This window comes from Penicilliopsis zonata (genome assembly GCF_001890105.1).
Source record: "Penicilliopsis zonata CBS 506.65 unplaced genomic scaffold ASPZOscaffold_2, whole genome shotgun sequence".
Taxonomy (NCBI): domain Eukaryota; kingdom Fungi; phylum Ascomycota; class Eurotiomycetes; order Eurotiales; family Aspergillaceae; genus Penicilliopsis; species Penicilliopsis zonata.
Window position 1 is genome coordinate 1,770,213 of NW_019208912.1, and position 21,957 is coordinate 1,792,169.

Sequence of the window (21,957 nt, forward strand, 5' to 3'; positions counted from 1 at the left end):
AGGGAAAGAAAAGAAGGAGTGAGGTTTCCCCCCTTCCAGAAACATAGATCGCAATGCTCGCTGGGATTTATAGGCTTCTACTTCCCTTCTGCGTGCTGGGCGTCGTCGCTGGAATATCCCAGCCGGCATATTTCCCCCTACGCCCACCTGCGGTTCCTCTGGCGGTGCGGAGTCCCTATACCAGCGCGTGGGTGACGACCAAGGACGGGGCAACGTTGAACTCGGCGTCGGCCATCTTCTGGTCAGGCGTTGACCTGGGCTGGGAAGGGATCGTGACCGTGGACGGGGTGTCGTATGAGTATCTGGGCGTTGGGTCGGATGCGCTGCCGGCACTACCGAGTCTGAAGAAAGCGACGCCGCTGACGACGCGTTATGACTCGCAGTACTCGAATTTCACATTTGCGGCAGGCCCTATCGAGGTGACGGCCAGCTTCTTCTCTCCAGTGATTCCGCAGGAGGTGTGCCGCACCAGCATCCCGCTAAGCTACCTGATCACATCAGTACGGGCGACGGACAATGCCACACATGACGTACAGCTTTACAACGATATCAACGCAAGATGGATTACGTACGCCACTGACGTGAAGGTTAAGTGGTCGCTTCATGAAAGCGGCATCACGCAGCCCGTAAACGGATCAAACGCGACAATAACAAGCACAACCTCGTCGTCGATCTTCAGCTGGTTGCTGGAGCTCGAGGAGGCGTACACGTTCGGCGAGGATGAGAATTTCCCGCAATGGGGCAACTTCACCTTCTCGACGACGGCAGGCAACGCGAGTACGGAATTCACCTTTGAGAGCGGCTTCGCAGCGGATGTCCGGTACGGGTATGTGCAGAACAGGAGCCTGACCAACCTCGTCGACGGGGACTATCGGGCATCCGCGGTCAGGGAGCCTGTGTTTGCGTTCGCACACGACCTGGGAGCCGTAAAGAGGGAGTCGTCGGTGGTTTACACGCTGGGCTCGGTGCAGCAGCCCAGCGTACGGTACCTCAACGCAGATGGCCTGTCGGAGCTAGACCCTTGGTGGATGAAATGCTACGGGAGCAGCCTGTACGAGCTGATCGAGGTACACTACCGCGATCTCGCGACGAGCCAGGAGCTGGCGGCCCGGTGGGAGACACAGCTACGAGCAGACATTGCGAGGTTCTACAGGGAGAATTCCTCCTCTTCTTCCTTGTCGTCCGGATGGTTCGGCGATCTATCCGCATCATGGATGTATAGCAACTCGAGCGAAGGGACAAACCGGTTTGGCGAAGAGTGGGTGTTTGACAGCCGCAACGGATACGGGTTCTACAATCCAAGCACATTCGCGGGGGTTGCCGTGCCAGACGTCGATGAAGCTCACTCGTATTACTCGATCGTGGCCTTGGCTGCCCGCCAAGTGATGGGCGCATACGTGCTGACAGCGCGGCAGGATAGCGACAGTAGCAGCAGCAATACCACGGCGGAACCGTTCATGTTCCAGAAAGAGATATCATCTGACGGTAATGTCAACACGGTCGACGTGCTGTACCCGGCGATGCCATTCTTCTTGTACGCCAACCCGGCGATGATCCGGTACACGTTGGACCCGTTGTACGAGAACCAGGAGGACGGGTTCTACCCGAACGGATACAGTATGCACGATCTCGGGTCTGCGTTTCCCAACGCGACGGGCCACGTGCTGGGGGATGATGAGTACATGCCGCTGGAGGAGAGTGGGAACATGATTCTCATGACGTTGGCGTATGCACGGTTTGCCAACGACACGGCGTACCTGCGCGACCATTATGAAAAGATGGCCGAGTGGGCGCAGTATCTGCTTGAATTTGCTTTGATCCCGGAAGACCAACTGAGCACTGGTATCTTTCCTCTTTCGCTGGATGCCAATATAGGTATATACTTACTTCTCCTCCAGATGACTTTGCTGGGGAGCTGGTGAACCAGACGAACCTAGCGATCAAAGGTATCGTGGCGATAGGCGCAATGGGCGAGATAGCAAAGGCAGTCGGCGCAAGCAGTGAGGCAGCCAACTTCTCAGCGACGGCGACATCGTACGAGACGCAGTGGGAGACGTTCGCGATTGACCCGTCGGTCAACCACACGATGCTGGCGTACGAGTGGCGGTCCTCGTGGGGGCTGCTGTACAACATCTACCCAGATCGTCTGCTCTCGCTCGGTATCATTCCAGACCACGTCTACGAGATGCAGTCGGCGTGGTACCCAGGCGTGTCGCAGGTGTTCGGGGTGCCCCTGGACGTGAGACACTTCTACACCAAGAGCGACTGGCAACTGTGGACGGCGGCGACGTGCGAACCCGCCACGCGCCGGCTGTTTGTCGACGCAGTGGCCTTCTGGCTTAACGCCACCTCGACGCAGTACGCGTTCACCGACCTGTACGACACGGTGGGCACGGGGGAGTATCCCACGGATGACGACGGGGATATCACGCAGTTCATTGCTCGGCCGGTGCAGGGGGGGGAGTATTCCCTTCTAGCATTACTGAAATAGTACGTATTGTACTCATATCACTTCATATTATCACTATGGGCCACAGTCCATGGTAGTCCTTCACTGGAAGTGTTACGTGTACAGCCCGTAGCTATAGACGTACAGCCTGTTACTTGCCTAATTAAGCCTAGACTCACTGGAGGGAACTAGGCCGTTGTTGGAATAGACGCCCGTGATGGGACGAGCCCTACACCTAACCAAAGAGGAGCTAGCGGTGCCCTAAGATTACCAAGGAGGGGCTAGCGGATCCATCCCACAGCGGCCCAATTCTTTACACTGTCTCATCTCTGGCATCCAGTCAAGAGGCAAAACTTCTGCCACTGCACCCACTCTGCTCTTTTTTTATCCCTGCCGTACGAAAGGACGATCCGGGCCGTAATACGGAGAATTTCGACCGTATCCACCAATAACATCATCGACAGAGTACATACAACTAGGGCCAGGGAATGGAATCGAACTGGGACTCGTTGACTGGCCCATCGGCTGGGTTTGACGAACTGGAAAGACGGCAACTCATCACAAGCATACTGCGATCAATACGGGACTGTGAGCAGTAAAATGACCGTCCTCTGGGGACACTGCAACTCATTTCGCCCGTATGGTTTGCGCTATGGCTCTCGGATATATCTAAACTACGGTCCATCGCCCGTAGTTTCTTGGAGGACAGCCAAGTCGCATTCGTTTATAACAACACAGGGGCCTTTCCCCGGATTCTAAAGATGTGTACGTACTGCATTCTACGAGGACCGGGGCTGAAGGAGAGTTGGCTAATTACTAACCAGGGTTGCCGACTTCTGGAATCGGGTCCAAGTTTCGGACATCAAGATCGGGATCAGGATCAGCACAGAGCAGTCCTGGCAAGAACCCATCGGCCCCTCAGACACCGAAAGCTGGAGCCAGCACATCTGCTACTCGAATGGAAAGCTCTCCTTCGATGCCGGCGAGAAAGAAAAGAAAGATCGACACCTCAGATCTCAGCTCTTCCCCAAGACGAGGGGAGGATGCTGGGAGCGATGTTTGTGCCTTGGCGTCAATCTAGATTGTATACTGCACATTCATACTGATTTAAAAATAAGTGTCATGCTCGGGACCGCGTCTGCATTCTGACAAAGGCCACACAGCCTTTGGAAGCCGCGCATATCTTCCCATCCCACCTCTGCAATAACTCGAGCGACTCGCAACTATCCTTCATTATGTTGCTCGGGATTTTCTGGTCTGGGGAGACAGTAGACAAGTGGACCCGGCACAATGAAGCCGTTTTGAAGTCCGTTGCCAACCGTTTGCTGTTATGCCCAAGCTGCCATTCATATTGGGACCGCGGTCTCTTTGGTCTGCTGCCTGTCAGTGTAGCGCCTGACACCAAGTCAATAACAGTAAAATTCTACTGGCTCGGAGGTGACAAGGACCTCCCTGCCACGGGAAGCACTGAGCTGCTCGGTGGTGACGACAATTTCATTCTTCCTCCCATCGCCATGCCCAGCGATCTCCGCGAGGGGGGCCACCGACAGATCAACACGAGCAAGTTGCCCGACGTTCCACCCAACTTGGCTCTCTTTGACAACGAGACTGAGAATATCATTTCCTCTGGAGAAACGATCACCATCACGACTCCGGACCCCGATTCTCTCCCTCTTCCCAGTGAAGACCTCTTGTCCTTACAATGGACGCTACATAGGCTGGCAGCCCTTTGTGCTGCTGCTGGCTGGCAACCGTCCGATGAAGATGATGATGAAAATAACAACGACAGCGCATCTGACCAGGAGGCCTTCATACAAACCCCGCTGTCCGAGGAACTACAAGACGTTAGTCGTATGACCGAAGGGAAGATGGTCTACATGGAAGAAAGACTGGGTGTTCGGGGCGAAAATAGTAATATGAGCGGGTCAACCAATTAAGATCTCAAGATCTCCTCACTGCGACCTATTTATTGGCCTTGTTCATATTACATATAGTTGATTAATCTCCGTATTTGTCATCGCGGGGTTCCGGATGGGAAATACGGAGATCCTTCGGAGTGTCCGACCCCACGTCCACGTACAAATAAACAGAATAACTACATTAAACAGAATACATTGTAAAAGAGACACAAGTTGTATGACTGCAAACTCATCAAAGCATTGATTTAGATCATTTATTAAACTGGGAATTCGAAATGCTCGCCACCGACTCCTACAGCACCCCCCTCCTGCTCTCCGGCCTGCAGACAATCTCTGTGATCCTCAGCCGGGCCGCCGACTACGCTACGACAAACAACATCCCCCTGGCAGACATTTACAATGCCACACACTCGCCCACAGACCCGAAACCACTGTACCACCAGATCAAGGGAGCGGTGCGGATTGCCACAACGGCTGTCTCGGTACTGACGGAGACGAGCCCTGTGGTAGTGGACGACTCGTTCAGTGATTTCGAGGGCCTACAGGCCTTTGTGGAAGAGGCCATTGCAGCCATCAAGAAGGCGACAGACGACCCGACGGCGTTCAAGAAGGATACCGCCGACGAGATCAGCTTCCCCTTTGAAGGCAAGGAGGTGACGGCGCCGGCGGGCAAGTATCTGGCGGGGTATATGCTGCCGGAATACTTTTTCCATATCGGCAACGCGTATGCCATTCTCAAGATCAATAAGGTGCCTTTGAACAAGATGGTGTATCTGCAGTCGTTTAATGGATACTAGTATTAATTGTAAAAAAATGGATACATCACAAGTAATGAATGTATGACGTCATCAGAGAATACCTGTACATCGTTACCTTTACGTAGGTACTTTCTACATATTCTTGGTATCTACTACCTACACTACTCAATACATACTAGTTATATCATGGCAGGCTACTGTCTTGTCTGTCCGGCCTCCCGAGGCATTGGCTTCTCCCTTGCTCGCCATCTCCTCCAACATACCAAACTCCCTGTCGTGGCGACAGCAAGGAAGAACCTCGCCGAGACACGCGAGCGACTCAACCGGGGGATTGATTCTGAACGACTGTCTGTTGTTCAAGTTGACATGAAGGGTATGAGATCTACTATTATCATACTTCCATATTTATATTAACCGTCAGATGAATCGTCTATTTCCGCCCTGGCAACCCATCTCCGAAAGCGCTTCCCAGAAGAGCATCTCCGGCTCGCCTTCACCCTGCCGGGGATACTGCATGTGGAAAAATCCCCGTCCCAGATCGATTCCGCCGCCGCCCTGGAGACGTTCACCGTCAATACACTCGGTCCGTTGCTTCTTCTCAAGCATTTAACACCCCTCTTGCCGACAAAGGGAGCAGAACCGTTCGCCCCTCACACCATTCAGAAAGGGGTAGTTGCCCTGTCCTCTCCACACGCAGTGTATAGCATGATGGCCGCCCGGGTGGGATCCATCTCCGACAACAGGCTGGGAGGATGGTACTCCTATCGAGCGAGCAAGGCGGCGGTCTTCCAGTTGGCCAAGACGTTGGATCTGTATCTCAAGACGAGGTCGGGCGATCGCGCAATGGCGGTGGCTCTGCATCCGGGCACGGTCAGAACAGACTTCACCAGGGAGTATTGGGGGGGAAGGGAGATGCTGGATGCTGATGAGGCGGCCAGGCGGTTGGTTGAGGTTGTTGATCGTTTGGGGGTTGGGGATGGGGGGAAATGTTGGGATTGGAGGGGGGAAGAGGTTTTGCCTTGATCATTCACTCAGATTATATTCACAACCATATTATATTCACATTCATAATAACTATTCACTATATATATTAACTATACTATTATAATTAGATTAACTATTACTATCTACTGTAGTAACTGTCAAATAGTTAATAGTATAGGCATAAATATAGTGGCCTAAATTATTAGTATAAAGTCATTGCTTCTCTCTCTCCTCCCTTTCTTTTTCTTCATCTACACCATCGACAGAAAGAATAAGATATTCTATTCTATACAGCCTTTTCTTCTAAGACTTCTCTTTATACCTTACTATACTTTTATTGTCAACTTCCTGCTTGTAAGGAATCCCTATCCTGAATCCCTATCCTCACTATTAGCTAATAGTAAGACCTTCTTCTCTTCTCTCCCTTTTCCTTTCGACAGCTACATTGTATGCAAGCTACATGTGTTGCCTAGAGCTCAGACTTCCTGTGGTAAGAATTATCAACATGAACTATATCATTTGCATACTAAATATCTGGCTTGATAGCAGTATCTTTGGTACGGGTTCAGAATGAAAGAAAATCCTGGTATGGACTCAGATAGAAGTCATGGCAGAGGTAAGACAATCTACCCCTTTTTTCTACCCTGCTAACAAATTCTGGATTAGAACTCACTCTCTGGCTGTATGGAACAGAGAACACATCTCCGATCGATCTAGATTTCCTGTGAATCTCATCCAAGGATATCCGCTGTCTGGCAAGAACCTGCAGGCGGAGGAAGAATCTCCTTGGTTCTTGAGCCAAGCAGCAGCAGGAAACCTGTGGATTGGGAACAGGAACGGTGTCAGGGTTGCCTTGGATGACTGTCGAAGAAACGCCTGGTTCATACTCGCCTCACTGAAGAACTCCGAGATATTGCCCAAACGGCAGACAAGAAATCGGACTACACGCACGAGAGGCTTGACGTCGAGCATCAAACAAATATATGACCAGTATCAACTGGTGAAGACATCAAGATGAATGCTCCGCAGAAGGACTCCGAGTCAAGTTCAAGATAATCCGAGGAATATGCCTGCATCGAAGACCTTTCTTCCTCTATTTAAGAGTCTCTTCCACTGTATGACCTTGCTGTCACGGGAAGAAGTCCTTTGTCTTTCTCTCGATGAGACCCATTGTCGATGCTTTTGCTCTGGTGGCATTTCATTTGTCTCAATCCTCATATTCCTCCTGTCTCATTGCGAGGGCACCTGCTGCAATTCTCCGACTTGATTGCTGCCCGGTTGACCCTCGCATTACTTTGACGCTATATCAACGGTGCTCTGATTTTCACCACTGAGAAAGCCTCTGAAGAATATGCTCGCAGTATTTTGATATCCTATCTATCCGAAGGCACAATGGAAATGAAGCCGGAGCCATGATAATATCTCAGGTGTAGCTGCTTCTGCTAGCTTCTGCTACATCTTCTCTCGATGTGAACCCTTTGGAATGGGGTGAAAGGGGAGACTAGCAATGTGTGCAACAGCAATAAAACATCTGAATTGCAGTATGTTTCAACTTTGATGCAACGGCAGCCGTGTCTTTGATTCAAATCTGCGCTGGAGAAGTTGCCAAATGGTTCAATCCCTGCAAGCAAAAACAAAAAGCTGCCCTGGGGTTCGACTGAAGACCTGTTTCCGGTGCTGTTTCACGTTGCCTCCAACTCGGCCATCCGGTCGAATATCGTGTCTCCCAAGGTGTTGGAAATCTCCTGCAGAAGGCCGTGTTGCCTTTTTCCTTTGACAAGTCTGTCTTCTGTTACCCTTTCTACAACCTCTTAGCCTGTTTCCTCCACCTCATCCCCCTTCCCTCCCAGTCCTCTATACACGGTGCAGAAGAGGATCAATAACGCGATCTTATCAACGGATCCCACGGAAGATGGAGGAGCATTTTGTTTTCGTTTGCTGCGCTGCTGGCTAGAGCCCTTGCATGGTGGTTGGGTTTATTCTTTCCTCTTTGTCAATCCTCTTTTATGTTTGCCCTCAGTGTTCGTGGCGGCGCTTTCTATGACGGAGTTCGACAGGTTATCAAGGATGGAGAAGCAATATTGTCCGGAATCGCAGCGTGGTTAGAGAGAAATCGCGCTGAGATGATGTCCGGTTGCTGGCTTGTCAGGAATCGCCTCAATCTCTCTGACATGGACGACGTCATGATCCTTTTCACCAAATGCTTTCGCTCACATCAATAACGACAGAACATGGTGTCAATCCGGTAGCCGGCACCCTGCCGCTACCTCGGTATTGCGTGCTCGTGAACTTGACACTGAGCCGCGATTTTTGGCGAACTCGAGTCCAAACCCGACTGATGGACGAGTGTGGTATGTTTCTTCCATGAATCTCTCGGCCACAAACGGGAAGCCAGGGTGTCAAAGCCACGGTGTTGCTCTATAGATAGTCGTGGAGCTCTATTGGGACGGCGACCCCGATTACATGGATCATAGCGACAGGACTTATCAACAGCTGGGTCGACTAAGACAAGGTGGTTAGGATGTACGCTGTCATCGCACACACGGGCAGTCGTATCAGCCACTACGACACATTCAATCACTATTTCAACCAACGAGCTGAGCATGCTAAACCGCTGGTCTGTAGGAACATAGGTAAGACGACACCAATATTTCCTTCCCTCCACTGGACTACCTCCTCTAACAAAGCCTAAGTAGTGGTCAAAACTTCCTGGCACAGCTTCAAGGTCTATATAAGAAAGACCAACAGTATCACAGTAGACTACCGAAAAAAGGGTGCTCGCAAGTACACCTCCGCGACAGAATACCAGCAAGAACATTTGGTCGCCGTGCACACTGGCCGGGTCTACGACCTAGATCTTGTCGGTCAATCCCTTGGTGGTTTGATTTCTGCAAGGCCAGGGCGTGAAGCCATAGGAAATCGTCATTGCAACACCGAATGAGTCTCAACCCTGCTTTTATCAAATGGCACGAGATCCATTCTATTGCTGTGGTTCCAGTGGAGACGTGGCCGTCCTTGCACATTCGTAACGCCCAAATCAAGAAAGACGGTCTCATATCATGGCAAACTACCAGTTGCGGAGGCTCTGTCATCCTCGTTATCCAAAATCCCTGCAAACCTCGCTGTGCACTGTAGCTTGAGCTTACAAGAGAAGATCCTGAGCCATATCAGGCACTACTTGCTTGCTTCCTTACGACAGAGCAGGGGTGTGGTTGTATACCCTGTAATCTGGGGGAATACACATCCTCAAGCACCGAGCAAGGTGAGCGGCTAGCTCTGGCTTCGAAAGAAGGGATATCCAAATGCCACTTAGTGGCTGTATTTTGCTCTGAGGTGGTTGGCTTTGGAGGACTGCGGGACAAGAGAAAACCTCACCATGAAGGCATTGGGTTCTCCGGTTTCAATGTATCAAATTCAATGGATTATTCTCTCTAGGGCACATAATAGACCTAAATATAGTACAACAGCTGTCTTATTGTATTATTTTAGCTAGAGATATTCAATACTAATCTATTCTCTAAATAATATAACCTTAGCACGTCTTCCATGGTTCTATATCTACATTCATTAGGGCTTCATATAAAATACTGGCCTTGGTGCCTTAGAGCGGTGAATCCATGCAGAAAGCCAATTTAGGCAAATTCCCTCCTCTTTGTTTTTGATCGCTTCAGGTTCTCTTCAGTTTTCTTCATCACAATCCCCTGCTCGTGGTGTGAACGACCATCATGTCCGGCCTTGGGGCCTCGCGATGGGCACCTCGCGGAGCCCAGGTCATCGGCCCAGGCAACAAAAATTACACAGCAACAAACCAGCATGGTTTCTCCAAAGACGGGCTGGCTCCAGGGTCACTACTATCACCACCACAACCAACAACAGCATCATCCTCGTCGAGAATACCAGTACCAGCAGAAACTACGCCATCAAGTGCGTCACATGCAGAACTGTCCCGTTTCAAGAAGATCATGGCCCGACTGAAATGGAAATTACCCTTCCTGGCTGAATCTTACCGGTTGGCAACCCTTCGTAGCCAGTCATCATTGCACAGCGAGGAGTTGGCCAACGCGGAGATCATGTTCAAGCTAGACTTCCATGAATACTACGCCCTGCTGGAGCGAGCGATTGTGCATCTTCTCGGTGTGTTCGACATCGTCGTCTCTTCACGCTTTGCCGCGTCCCACTTGGCTCTGAATGGGGACCGGCCGCTTCTCAGCTCACACAGGTATCACGCCAACGTGCTTGAAGCACTGGATACCCCGTCTTGTCCACTGTACTCTGTGCTAGGCACGGAGGAGGTGCAGGAGCAGCTGAGAAGGGCCAAGGAGCTGCGCAATCGGTGGAAGACGGCAGACTCGCCTGAAGACGAACAAAGCCGCCAGAGCCAGACAGACGGATTCCAACGGAGCAGACCGTATCGCATCAAGGGACGTGCTCCGTTGGAGAGCTATGATTTCAATGGCATCTTTACTAGTGTCTTCGCCGCGCTGGAGGAGGGCTACCACCTCGCTCAGCAGCACGTTTCGCAGGTAGAAATGCTGGACGTTGAAACCATTTCACAGACCACATCTGATCCAGAGGGGGCTGGTTGGGACTTTATTGTGGATGCTATGGATTGGGAAGCTGTTTAGTCTGTAGATTGCCAATTTGGATATGATAAATGATATGTACAGGAATGATACTAGATAGAATGACATGGGATCAAAATAATACCCATTAAAACCACTCTATACCATCCTCTGAAGGCGTCTCCTTTTCCCTTAATTCCGCCAAGGCGACCTTCACTCGCTGGACCATCGCCTTCCCATACTCAGGTCCCAAGGGAGGAGTAGGCTTCGTCATGTCCGGTCTTAGCCAAGGAATGTTGTTCTTGACTCCCTGACAGGCAGCCCGCATGGTACTGATGTCTTGCTCATCGTATCCACCACCCAAGACCACAGCGTCAGGGGTTTTAGAGTAATCGTGGGTGCCGTACTCGTTGGTGGGGGAGACGGACTCCCCGCGAAGGATGGCGGGAATCTCGGCCTTTCCTGCTTCCGCTGACATGACGAAATGAATCACTGGGTAGATTATAAATTGTGTTAGCTGGGTGGGCGTCTCATTATAGAGCAATTCATCCATGGTTGCCTTACCCTCGACTTCTGGCTTCAGACCAGCAACAACCACACTGCCAATCTGCGTCGACCTGCCGCAGAGGATAATCCTAGAGAGGGCCATTGTTCAGGGGTAAATGATGGAGTATGGGTATCCTATATTGAAGCCACGGTTCTGAATATCCAAACCATGGCATTTGAGGGGACATCTCGCCCTTCTTATACTGTCAAGAGAGTTGGTTGAATCGAAGAAGCTGCCCAAAGCCCCCGTCGTCGATAAGAGCTGATCCTGGCATATGACATGGACTAATCCATTTCCGGCTAGCTTTCCGAAGTGTCCACAATACTGTAATGAAGTGTAAGCCCACATCTGACAGATATTATTAATCTGTTTGGGAAGAATAACTGTCAGCTGGGGAAATATAAAAAATAGATAAAACAGAATAAGAATATCAATCCAATTCCGCCGTCTTCGTGGTGAGATCTTTCATTTCGAGTTGATATACTCTGGTCTACCCTGATTTGGCTAAGCCCCGCGCAGCAGAGGAAACAAACAATGCAAACAGGCCACGGCCCCCAAATGCTCTTGTCGATCATCACGAGGGGGGAATCTGTTCCCTCGTCAACGCTATTGAGAACCTGCAGGCAGTGTCTCGACAGTCAACGCGGGGTTTTGCGTTTCTCTACGGATGGTGCGACTGCCAGGGCTGAGTAAAGGCTGCCAGACGTGCCGGCGGCGCTCTATCAAGGTACTAGTAAGAGTCCACCAGGCCTGGAATCACGGTCTAACCAGCATCTTAGTGCGACGAACGGAGGCCGGAATGCTCCCAGTGCGTCAAGGCTGGCCGTACATGTCCTGGTGCGTTGGCGGGGAACATATTCTTGCATGCCGAACCCCATAATCCGCTCAAATATCACCGGCTGGAGGCTGTCCCCGTGCTTCGACCTCAACGACGACATGAATCAACACACAATGCTGATTGCCGCCTTTCACTTCCATCATCCCCTCATGCATATCCTTCAAGATGCGGTACGGTTTGCACAGTTTCCAACCCCCAGTCCCTTGTCAGTCCTCACGCTATGCTGGAGGGACAAATGGTCTCGGATTTCATCTCGTACTTTTCCAGATACGCCGTTAACCAGCTGCGGAGCTTCTCCTGGATGCATCTATGCCCCCAGATGATGCGCCAGAAGCGGCCCGACTGGCGGGCATGTATTCTCGCGGGCTCGCTGGCGTTATACGGAACCACTGTCGGTAATCGAGGGGCAACGGTCGAGTCCTACCGGCTGTATGATCAGGCCCTGTGGCATATTCGTCGTAGACTCGCCGATGCGAATACTGTTGCCGAGTTAGTCCCAGAAGATGTCGGCAGCCTGCTTATCCTGAGCTACTATGAGATCCATGCCCCGACTACCCCCGTCGCTCATTTTGAGCACATCAAGGCCGCATCCACCTTGTTGGTCATGGTGGGACCGCACCGTTGTCGAGAAGGGTATTGGCATCAGATGTTCCAGAGCGTGAGGCTGCATATGCTCTTCTTTTCCCTCACCAGATGGACGTCTACCTTTTTCGCATCCCAGGAATGGACAACAATACCATACACAAACCAACGGAAGCTGGCCTCAGACGATCTCACCATTCTTCTCCTACACTATCCCCGTCTTCTTTCTCGTCCACATCCCCCCAACACGCTAGACTCAAATTCCGATACTCCTTCCTCTGAGCAACTCGGAGCTGCGTCCCTAATCATGCAAGAACTCTGTTTTGTTCGGCAGAAACTTGTCTCCCAACTTTCACTGGTTCAAGTCCACGATCAACCTGAAGTACAGGTCCCATTACCAATCAACTACTCCCCTACCAACTCCGACGAGGCAACAGCCGTAACAATGTACAGCCTAGCCTGCATACTTGTCCTTGTCCGGATTGAAAACAGTGACTTCCTGCTCACAGCTCACTGTGACGTCATCCTCGGCGCAGCGGCTGCGGTCGCCAGCTTCGGCGATGGCTGTGGACTCGTGAGGATGGCATTTCCACTAGCCACCGTTGTTCGATATAGTACTGATCTCGTGCAGAAGGGAAGTGCAGAGAAAATGCTGCAGAGCTGGCGGACCGATTATGGACTTATCGGTCTCCCTCTCGTGATATAGGGCATGTGTCATGGCAGGTCCATGTTAACGTCTAATGAATGCATAGTATTAAATATCTGAGGATAACTCCTTATTCAATTTGAAGACTGTAACTATTATCGCCTCACCATGACAATAACTGCATGGTTTATTATTCTTCAGGTACTAAATCACCGCTATGCGAGAATTTCAAATGAAATCGAAACATCGAGAGAGTGTGTAGGGTTCAACTGTGTGATTTTTAGATGTACTCCCACGCCGCAACGTCACCGTCGTAAACGTTCGCAAGGGCATCAAAGCCAAGGCAATCATCCACATTGCCCGAGGGGACTGTCGCGTTCTGCACGGCAGCAAACACCTGCCACTTGTTATCCAAGGTAGGACAGGCCATGAACCCGGACGCGCCCCAGCCCGTGAAGGTGTAGTGGCCCCATCCGGCGCCGGGGGTATAGACAAAGGGCCCGACCGAGGAGTTGGCAGGGATATAAGCCGAGTGAGGGACGGTGTAGCTGAGGGCACCGAGGGGGTTGACGTAAATCTGCTGTCCGCCAGGGACTTCAACATCCTAAAGAAAGATATTTGATTAGTGTGAATCCAAAAGATGTGAAGGGAAACTTTTCTTACCAGAGCCACTCCGTCAACCAGAACGGTCTGGTTTCCAGCAGGACAGTCGGTGACTGTTTCAGGACAGTAGGAGGAGGTCACGCCGCCGAGCCAGAAGGCCGAGTCGGCAGCCGTCATGGTGAGGTATTGGATCTCGGATCCAGAACGAACGGCCGTCACCGTGAAGGTGGAGGTGGAATTGGGGGCTGTGGTAGCAGCAGCCAGGAGGGGGAGAAGGAAAGTGGCAAAGAATGTCTTCATGTTGGCAACGATTGTCTTATTGGTAGTGGTTTGTAGAGTAGTTGGAATTGTAGTTGAGTTGTCTGGATGGTGATTTGGAAGAAGAAGAATCCGAATTTATATCATCAATTGAAAGTCATGATGTATGACAAGCCTCAATACTGCTTGGCGTCACTGCCACTCTCGTGGTATATCGTCAAGAACAAAATTGGGGTTGTCTCGGAGAGAATCCCTCACTGGGGATCATGTCATCATTTGTACTCTGAACGGGAAACTCCCAAGTGGATGCTGTAGCTAAATTAGGAGGTGATTACCAGGGTCAACCACTTCAAAGGGCAGTAATCGGGGGATCGACTTCCCTGAGTGGTTAAAGTCAGGGGATTATTGTGGAGATGGTCCCTGGGCTAGTTTTGACGCTGAAACGGATTGGCGAGAATTGCCGATGAGTCCCTCTCCAGGCAGAAGCTTTTGAGCAAGAACGAGAACTCTATTTGCAATTAGCTACATGATCTGCTTTCAAATTATTTCATGTCCTTACCGTTAGAATTCTTAGCGGAATAGATAGCAGCAAGGTCGTAAGGAGATCTTCCGACTGTAGTCCTAGACCAGAGAGACTAATCCTTGGTTTTTGCTTCCATATCCTCGTCAGGAGTTATTCTGTTGGAGGCTGTGGGAGGCCATCGAAACTGGCATTAGATCAGGCCCATTTGCTCGAGGGAGTCAAGTCAAGTAGCAATATTTAGGAGGAGTAACAGTTACTGTCGAGTGTCTGCCTAGGGAAGCTGGAGAGGGTCATGTGACGCTGGAAGAAAAGCGGAAATTCACTTTCGACCGTCTCTCTTTCTCTCCAAGACGTTCTTTTTCGCCTCTCAATTATTTATCGAGGCAAATTCTAATCAACACGAGGAATTCTACAGCAATTGCAAAGCGTCTGGGTCATTACTTGAGCCTTGTTCAGAGCATTTACCAGTGCTGGGAGCAAAAACTTGGAGATAATGGCAATAATATTTACAGAGGATCAGAGTAAGTAGTACCCAAGGCGACTACTGTATGTACACAAGATTCACCCAAGTTCTCCCGTAGAATCCGATGATCAGTACACAGGGAGATCAAACGCATCCAGATCGTACGACCAGGTATCCAGGGAAGTCTGGTCATAAACGCACTCCATGACGGTTCCCTTCTTGGTCCAGAGGGGTCGGAGAGGCCAAGCACACAGCGTCTGCTCCTCTCCCTCATTGTCACCCTGCAGGACAGTAGCATTCAACTGTGTCGGAAACACGCCGTTCTCCACCCATTCGATCAGCGTCTTGAGCGTCGTCTGCGGGAAAGGTCCGTTCAGCTGGTCGCTCGAGGGGGAGCAGTGACCAGCTCCCGGCACAAGGAAGAGCCGGTACCAGTCGTTCAGAGCGTCGGCGCTCTTGGTGAACGAGAGATCAGGATACATGACGGAGCGCACCGAGTCCCAGTAGCGCACCGAGGAGGCCGTGGGCACACTGTAGTCAGACTCGCCGTGGATGTGCAGGACCTTGCCACCAGCGCCGTGGAAAGTAGACAGGTCCGGCCAGGTGGTCTGCAGCGTGTCCTCGTACATCTGCCAGCCCTCCATGATCCAAGTCTGCATGGCATCGTAGCTGACGTCATCCATGGAAAGCGACGAGGAGTTGAGCAGGTTGAGGAACCGCGTCACCCACTCGGCGCCGATCCCGCTGGCCTCAACCTCCCACTCACCCGTGTCTGAGTTGTAGGTCGTCTGGGCGTCAGACCATGTCGCAGACGGCTGGTAGGAGAAATACATCTGCTGGCCCTTGGAGTTCTTGGGTCCGTTGAGGATCGCCTCGGCGATCTCCACGGCCTTGGCTGAGACCTTGCCAGTCTGTGCAGGTGCGGCGGAGCTGCCCATCCCACCGCTCGAGGCAGCACACGAGTACTCCTCGCCGATGGTGGTCTTGAGGTCAAAGTGCAGCTTGCAGAGATCCGTGCGGGAGACCACACCGTCCGTCCGGCCGTCGAGGGGATCGCAGGCCGCGATGGTCAGGTTTAGGATCTTGGTCAGCTCGCACGGCGGGGGCGCATACCCGACTTGCTTCTCAACGGCCGCAGACCAGAGGTGGGCGACCTGCTGGAAGGCAAAACGGAATGCAGGCGCTCCAACGACAGCACCGTCCCACTCGTCGTACCGCTGGATCTGGCTCCAGCCCTCGCGTCCACCCTCGGAACAGGCCTGGTAGTAGGCATACAGCTTGGTGGAGTCGGCCATACCATAAAAGTTACGAGTGAGCTGTTTACCGATCACGGTCATCTCATGGTGAGCCTGGTACCCGAACATGAACACGGACGGCCAGTTGACGGTGCCATTGGCGAGAAGAAACACGCTGTCGAACTCATTGTCAAAGCTGCCGAAGCCACCGTCCGTGATGCCCGAGACGGCGCCGTACTGCACACCGCCGGGCAGCGAGTCGTTGCCAGAGTTGATGGCCATGCCACCACCGCCGGTGGACAGATATCTGTTCTGGAAGTTGACCGGGCTAGGCAGCCAGAATTCAAGGAGGACGGTATCATCTAGGCCGGCATGGGAGTACGCGAACTGGATGGCGCAGAAGTCGAAGTTGGCCGCCGGGAAGAAATCACTACTGGCAGACGAGTAGTTGGTCGTCGCGCTCGCGACCACAGACGACGCGTCAAAGGTGATGCCCGTAATGATGCCATCTTCGGGAAGGATGGACTGGGCATAGGCAGTTGTGCATACCTCGTCGAGGCTGGCCACGGCCTGCGCCACAGCCACGAGGGTGCTCACGATCAAGGCCCGCATGCTGGAGACAATAGAATCGGAGAAAAACAGGAAGGGGAGAAGAGAAGATGGCCCTGTTGATGGGGAAGCAAGAGAGGGTCATCTTTCCCACTCGTGCCTTGGTATTTATACTCGAGGAGGGCCTGGATACCTCTCCCACAAACATTTCCACAATGCCTCCCACCACAATTCCCACCACAAATTTCCACCACAATTTCCTCTGACCCCGGTTTGGATCACGGGGCCAGGACGCCTGGACCCTTATTGACCCTTGTAGACCCTTTGTTGACCCTTAATGAATACAGTTTTAATTAAAGTAGAAACTCTATCCCCACAGCCGGGGTAAGGGAAGCTGGGGTTGTGGGGCGTTTGTGGGAGTAAAAATGAAGCTGTTATATAGCATACCATAAAATAGCAATAGACTGATTATTATACTGAAAATCAAGTATAAGACCAATTATTGATGATTAAACTGTATACTTGGACCATAGACAAGATATATACGGTAGGAACTGTAAGTACCTCATACCTATTCAGTACTTCTGCAGAAACAATAGACTCTACGCTAAATACTAAACGAGGGGTTTGACGCGTGGCACGCATGAGTTTAACAAAGACAATTGATCCTTGGCGGACTAAGGGAAATGTCTTCTACCGGTAGTTAGAGCATTCATTAAAGCAAAAGTACTATGTACTCTATAGGTAATAGTCATATGCTGATTGTTGAGCAGTGATATATATAAAGCACCAACACATTCTTAAACCTTCACCTGGTATATACCTAAGCAAAGGCAGATTATAAATATGAAGAGTAACCATACCACTCCGATCTTCTGCTCCCCGGAGATCCTTCATGTGTACGGCTAGTGTCTGGAGCAGACCTGCGCCTAGGGTGAAAAGGATGCTCCTTTCCCAGGTGAAGGGGGCGTGGAAGCCGGACGCTGTGATGGAGCTGCCGTCGACGATCAACGAGACGGCCATGCTGGCTAGAATATATGATTATGCGGACGCTGAACTCCTCAAAAGCTGGTGCCCTTGAGCGCTTGGAAGCAGAAAGGGCAGGTAGTACAGGTGTGTGTAGAGGGCCATGGCGAAGAAGACACTAAACAGCGCGCAGGCCAGCACTGTGCGGTTTCTCATCATAATATAGAGCGGCAGGGTGTCCAGGTCGCCGCGACGGGCCTGGAGAGAGAGGAAGACGAGCAGCAACAGGCTGAAACGCAGTAAGCCCCCCCCCCCCCCCCCCCCCATACGCGGCTGTTGTGCTATGGGTACGTGCTCCCCCCGCACTGCAGAGCCAACAGGAGACAGACAATCATGCAGATCAGGGACAGAGCGCGCCCGCCATCTCAATCTACTGCATCTCCTCCTTTAGCGAGAGATCGGATTCTTTGCGTGTCGAGGAATAAGCACACGGCTAGTGGGTATAGCTTGGCGCCGTGCATGTAGGGTTTTTCCTCCGAGTTTGGATTATCGTTGTATTGTATTTCCCCATCCATGGCTCGCGCACGAGTGACTCTCCCAGTGGGAGCCATTGACCAGGGGGTCTTATGGTGAGCTTCCAAGCTCAAAATGACTCATCTCGTATATCAATTGGTATCTTTTGGAATTAGACATGGCGGAAGTTGAAGTAGGTCTGCCCGACTTGGACTCCTCATCAAAAGAGAAAACAAAAAATAAATAAACAACCAAAAAAAAAAATTCTATTCCAACTCAAATCTATTTGTGATCCCATTTCTTGGCCCTCTTCTTCCTCCATCCTGGTCCCTTGGCGGCCAGGATAAGCAGGAATGGACAGGCGGCTATAGTTAAGGAAACAAAGATAATGAAGGTGCAGCCCAGACCGATCGCGTTGAGCATCGGAGTGACGCATGCGGTCATGATAGCACTAAAGGTGCAACGGACGAGGTTGGACTAAGAGGGGCAAGTTAGCCAAGAAGGGGAAAGACACTTAAAAAGAATGAGGCCTTGACTCACAGATGCCGACGAGGCGCCTGCATTGCTCGGAAACATGTCCACGAGGATCAATTGGGAGGTCTGAGAGCTGAATTGCGTGCCCGCTCCAATGAAAAAGCTGAGAACCAATGGGCCTGCGAGGTTGACCCGCTTCTCCAACATGAATCCATATCCAATGCAGGCCGCGGCCCAGAATGGCAGGTAATACGGGACCGTGGCGAACCGGACCCGTTCGATGGGGAATCCCTCCAAGTCGCGAGGGTGTTTCGGGTGGAAGTTGAGCCTCTTCTTCTCGCGCTGGAAGTACCAGTCTTGAAACCGGCCGCCCAGGACACCAATCACCATACACCCGATGCCTTGCGGTCTAATAGAGGCATAAATTTAGCGAACTGATACGATCCGCTTTTATATAGCACAGGGGAAACCACGTACAGGTAGCAAAGACCAATCTGAACGTTGTTGAGTCCATAGTCATCGGCGAGGACGGACGACAGAACGGTAAGAGAGGCAAACATGCAAGCGAAGGAGCAGCTGCTGAACGCGAGGACGATGAGGATTTCGGGAAAAAGCAGCATATTGAAGCTTGCCCAAGGTTTGTACTGCATGAACATTAGCATATGAGAAAGAAAGAAGAATGACTAGAGAATCACACACGGGCTTTTTCTCCGGCCTTTGGACATTTTGTGTCTCGACATCCTCTGTCCTTTTAGCCTTCATCCGTCTCCACCAGTCTGTTGGGCGGCAGTTCAGAGCAGGCGGAGGGATCGAGCCGTTGCCCACAATTGAACGCAGGGTTTCAGGAATCAGGCTACTTTGGATGAGTCGTGTTGCTGAGACCGGAGAAGGGCAGAAAATCCAACTCACAAGAAGATACAGATCAGGTTCGCTCCACACCACGCTGACAACAACCAGAAGATATACCGCCAGCTCAGGTACTGCACTAGGATACCACCAATGGTGGGACCGAACGCCGGTCCCACCATCGCGACGCCTTGGAAGAGCCCAACGTATTTTCCTCTCTCAGCGGGCGTGGCAATGTCTCCCATTGCTCCCGCACCGGTAGCAATGGCAGGCGATCCGCCACAGGCCTGCAGCGCGCGGAAAACCATCAACAGCCAGAAGTCTGACGTTGGAGTCAGGGCGATGCCAATACAGGCAATTATATAGAGAGCCATGCAAGCCATAATGACCGGACGCCGGCCAAGGAAGTCGGACAGGTTGGAGAGGAAGGAGGGGGACACGGCTTGGAAAACACTGCCGTGGTCAGCAAACGGAATGAAACAATTAATGTCTACGAAGAGGTGCGATAATGTGAAGAGAAAAGGCTCACAGGTAGACGGTCAATGTGAGATCAATGGTTTGGGTAGTTTTGTGAAAGTCCTTGACAATCTGCGGAATGGCCGGCACATAGATGTTACTCGAGATGGGCCCGAAAATGGCGGCCAGCGAGCAGAGTCCCGCGATGGTCCATTTCTGGTTCTTGGAGAAGGCCGAGAAGGGCGGAGGGGGAGTCTCTGGTCTCTCATCGACAGCAACAGCAACAATTTTCTCGCTCACTTCGGTCTTGGTGATCTCGAGCGTGGATTCCGATACGGGCTCGATAATATCGCTCGAGCCCGACGACTCTGTGAGTGAAGAAGCGGAGGATGGCGACTTCTGAGCGTCTGCAACCTCCTCTATCTCTTTCAGCGCAGCAGCGCTTGGCGGCGATGCGGAGAACGTGGTGTCCGACGTCATGGCGGTCGCAGTGGTTGGGTGGAACCCGACCCCAAAGCCGATGTGCTAGATAGGCAGAGCGACGTCCAAGTGCAAGACCAAGCCGGTGCACACCGTCGGCAGCAACCAGGGACCGACCGTAAGTGTTCTGACCGGGTTCTCGAAGCAGAGAAAACCGGAGAGTCCCGTTCTGAGGGGATTTTTCGAGATAAAAAAGAGATCGTGGCCTCGGACTTAACAAGGCTCCGACTGTCATTCCTGCGACCCGCCCGCTCCCTTTCCCCCCCCCCCCCCCCCCCCCCCCCCCCATACCCCCAGCTAGCGCTGGAGACACAGACCGGTGAAAGGAGGGGCTTCTCTGCGGAGTCGTATACCGTAATCCAGGCCAGCCAAAGAAGATCGAGGTCGCGAACGGAGCCCTCGGTCCGGAAGAAGAGATCGTAGTGGCTAGCGAGCATCCCGACCTACCCGAGCTCGTTAGCGAGAGTCGCCGCGGACCCCGGCACTGTTTGTTGGTGGAGGAGGATCATCATTCTTCGTCATCAGAGCATGATCTGCAGGTCAAGCATTGCTACAGCCGTATTTCTCCTTCGAATCGTGGATGCCAGAGTCTCTCCGGTTTCTGTTGTGGGGGAAAGACGCTGTCGCTCTCATTTCTTGTTTTGGGCCATCCCGCTTAGTCAGATGCTGTTAGCGCTGTTCGTTCACGAGCTACTCCGAATTGGGTAACTAGGTCCGGCTCACATGACCCCTATTTCTAACAGATTATCAGATAAATCAGGCAGGAATCAATCCACTTCTATTAGAATATTAGTAACATGTTCATGACAGGGTTTCAGCTGATGGTACACAGTCACTCAAGTTAATATAAATTTATTAAAAGAAATGATATAGTAGTATATTGCTAGGAATCAAGTCTAACCTCACCTTAACCAAGGGGAGGAAGAAGAAATAGACAGATAGACAATGTTGAGGAGGAGAGGAGGAGGAGTCTGGATTCTCTGGAAGCCAGCAGGTCACATGAGTTTGCCTCTTTTGCTCTTCTCTATCCCTTCCACTTGCCAATTCACTTTTGTTTCTTTCTCCAGACACAGCCGATCTTTTATCATCAACCAGCTGTTCTAACCATCAAAAAGATGATGGATATAGGAGTTGATGGCCAAGGGAGGTTCAGATGAATTGATCGATCCGATATAAGTTTTTGACGGAATTCCGGGACAGGATACTATCCAGTCTAATAGGATCGACAACACAAATGTCCTGCTCATTTCGATGCGGATGTATCAGATGCATTAAGCAATTCAACAGGACTGTTCACCTACAACCA

General features: G+C 51.6%; 11 protein-coding genes across 11 annotated transcripts; 7 read left to right on the forward strand and 4 right to left on the reverse strand.

Moving 5' to 3' along the window:
- Nucleotides 1-53: 53 nt before the first annotated feature.
- Nucleotides 54-2,491, forward strand: ASPZODRAFT_149605 (hypothetical protein; the record flags this gene model as incomplete). The annotated part of the gene is made up of 2 exons (XM_022725499.1): nt 54-1,842; nt 1,899-2,491. The coding sequence occupies 2 exons, from the start codon at nt 54-56 to the stop codon at nt 2,489-2,491; spliced, it is 2,382 nt and encodes a 793-aa protein (XP_022584737.1).
- Nucleotides 2,492-3,059: 568 nt separating this feature from the next.
- On the forward strand, nt 3,060-4,556 carry ASPZODRAFT_1133523 (hypothetical protein). The gene is made up of 3 exons (XM_022721060.1): nt 3,060-3,214; nt 3,274-3,506; nt 3,568-4,556. Exons 1-3 carry the CDS (start codon nt 3,211-3,213, stop codon nt 4,384-4,386), a joined length of 1,056 nt encoding a protein of 351 aa, XP_022584738.1. The 5' UTR covers nt 3,060-3,210; the 3' UTR covers nt 4,387-4,556.
- An 87-nt stretch (nt 4,557-4,643) lies between these two features.
- On the forward strand, nt 4,644-5,165 carry ASPZODRAFT_59439 (hypothetical protein; the record flags this gene model as incomplete). Its single annotated transcript, XM_022728849.1, has 1 exon — nt 4,644-5,165. One exon carries the CDS (start codon nt 4,644-4,646, stop codon nt 5,163-5,165), a length of 522 nt encoding a protein of 173 aa, XP_022584739.1.
- A 147-nt stretch (nt 5,166-5,312) lies between these two features.
- Nucleotides 5,313-6,149, forward strand: ASPZODRAFT_149606 (hypothetical protein; the record flags this gene model as incomplete). Its single annotated transcript, XM_022725500.1, has 2 exons — nt 5,313-5,499; nt 5,548-6,149. The coding sequence occupies 2 exons, from the start codon at nt 5,313-5,315 to the stop codon at nt 6,147-6,149; spliced, it is 789 nt and encodes a 262-aa protein (XP_022584740.1).
- A 3,496-nt stretch (nt 6,150-9,645) lies between these two features.
- On the forward strand, nt 9,646-10,778 carry ASPZODRAFT_1135432 (hypothetical protein). The gene is made up of 2 exons (XM_022721064.1): nt 9,646-9,954; nt 10,011-10,778. The coding sequence occupies exons 1-2, from the start codon at nt 9,924-9,926 to the stop codon at nt 10,733-10,735; spliced, it is 756 nt and encodes a 251-aa protein (XP_022584741.1). The 5' UTR covers nt 9,646-9,923; the 3' UTR covers nt 10,736-10,778.
- Nucleotides 10,779-10,820: 42 nt separating this feature from the next.
- On the reverse strand, nt 10,821-11,321 carry ASPZODRAFT_13320 (hypothetical protein; the record flags this gene model as incomplete). Its single annotated transcript, XM_022723219.1, has 2 exons — nt 10,821-11,164; nt 11,237-11,321. 2 exons carry the CDS (start codon nt 11,319-11,321, stop codon nt 10,821-10,823), a joined length of 429 nt encoding a protein of 142 aa, XP_022584742.1.
- A 501-nt stretch (nt 11,322-11,822) lies between these two features.
- ASPZODRAFT_22905 (hypothetical protein) lies at nt 11,823-12,262 on the forward strand (the record flags this gene model as incomplete). Its single annotated transcript, XM_022727909.1, has 2 exons — nt 11,823-11,946; nt 11,999-12,262. Coding segments are annotated over exons 1-2 (324 nt in total), but the record flags the coding sequence as incomplete, so codon positions are not given.
- ASPZODRAFT_128859 (hypothetical protein) lies at nt 11,839-13,438 on the forward strand. Its single transcript, XM_022722131.1, has one exon. It carries the CDS (start codon nt 12,278-12,280, stop codon nt 13,343-13,345), a length of 1,068 nt encoding a protein of 355 aa, XP_022584744.1. The 5' UTR covers nt 11,839-12,277; the 3' UTR covers nt 13,346-13,438.
- Nucleotides 13,439-13,565: 127 nt separating this feature from the next.
- ASPZODRAFT_49437 (hypothetical protein) lies at nt 13,566-14,125 on the reverse strand (the record flags this gene model as incomplete). The annotated part of the gene is made up of 2 exons (XM_022728409.1): nt 13,566-13,889; nt 13,949-14,125. Coding segments are annotated over 2 exons (501 nt in total), but the record flags the coding sequence as incomplete, so codon positions are not given.
- Nucleotides 14,126-15,250: 1,125 nt separating this feature from the next.
- ASPZODRAFT_128862 (hypothetical protein) lies at nt 15,251-17,381 on the reverse strand. The gene has a single exon (XM_022722132.1). It carries the CDS (start codon nt 16,977-16,979, stop codon nt 15,261-15,263), a length of 1,719 nt encoding a protein of 572 aa, XP_022584746.1. The 5' UTR covers nt 16,980-17,381; the 3' UTR covers nt 15,251-15,260.
- Nucleotides 17,382-18,202: 821 nt separating this feature from the next.
- ASPZODRAFT_128863 (hypothetical protein) lies at nt 18,203-20,938 on the reverse strand. Its single transcript, XM_022722133.1, has 6 exons — nt 20,245-20,938; nt 19,779-20,168; nt 19,569-19,722; nt 19,347-19,513; nt 18,936-19,278; nt 18,203-18,872 (listed from the first exon to the last, which is right to left on the reverse strand). The coding sequence occupies exons 1-6, from the start codon at nt 20,649-20,651 to the stop codon at nt 18,678-18,680; spliced, it is 1,656 nt and encodes a 551-aa protein (XP_022584747.1). The 5' UTR covers nt 20,652-20,938; the 3' UTR covers nt 18,203-18,677.
- Nucleotides 20,939-21,957: the final 1,019 nt, after the last annotated feature.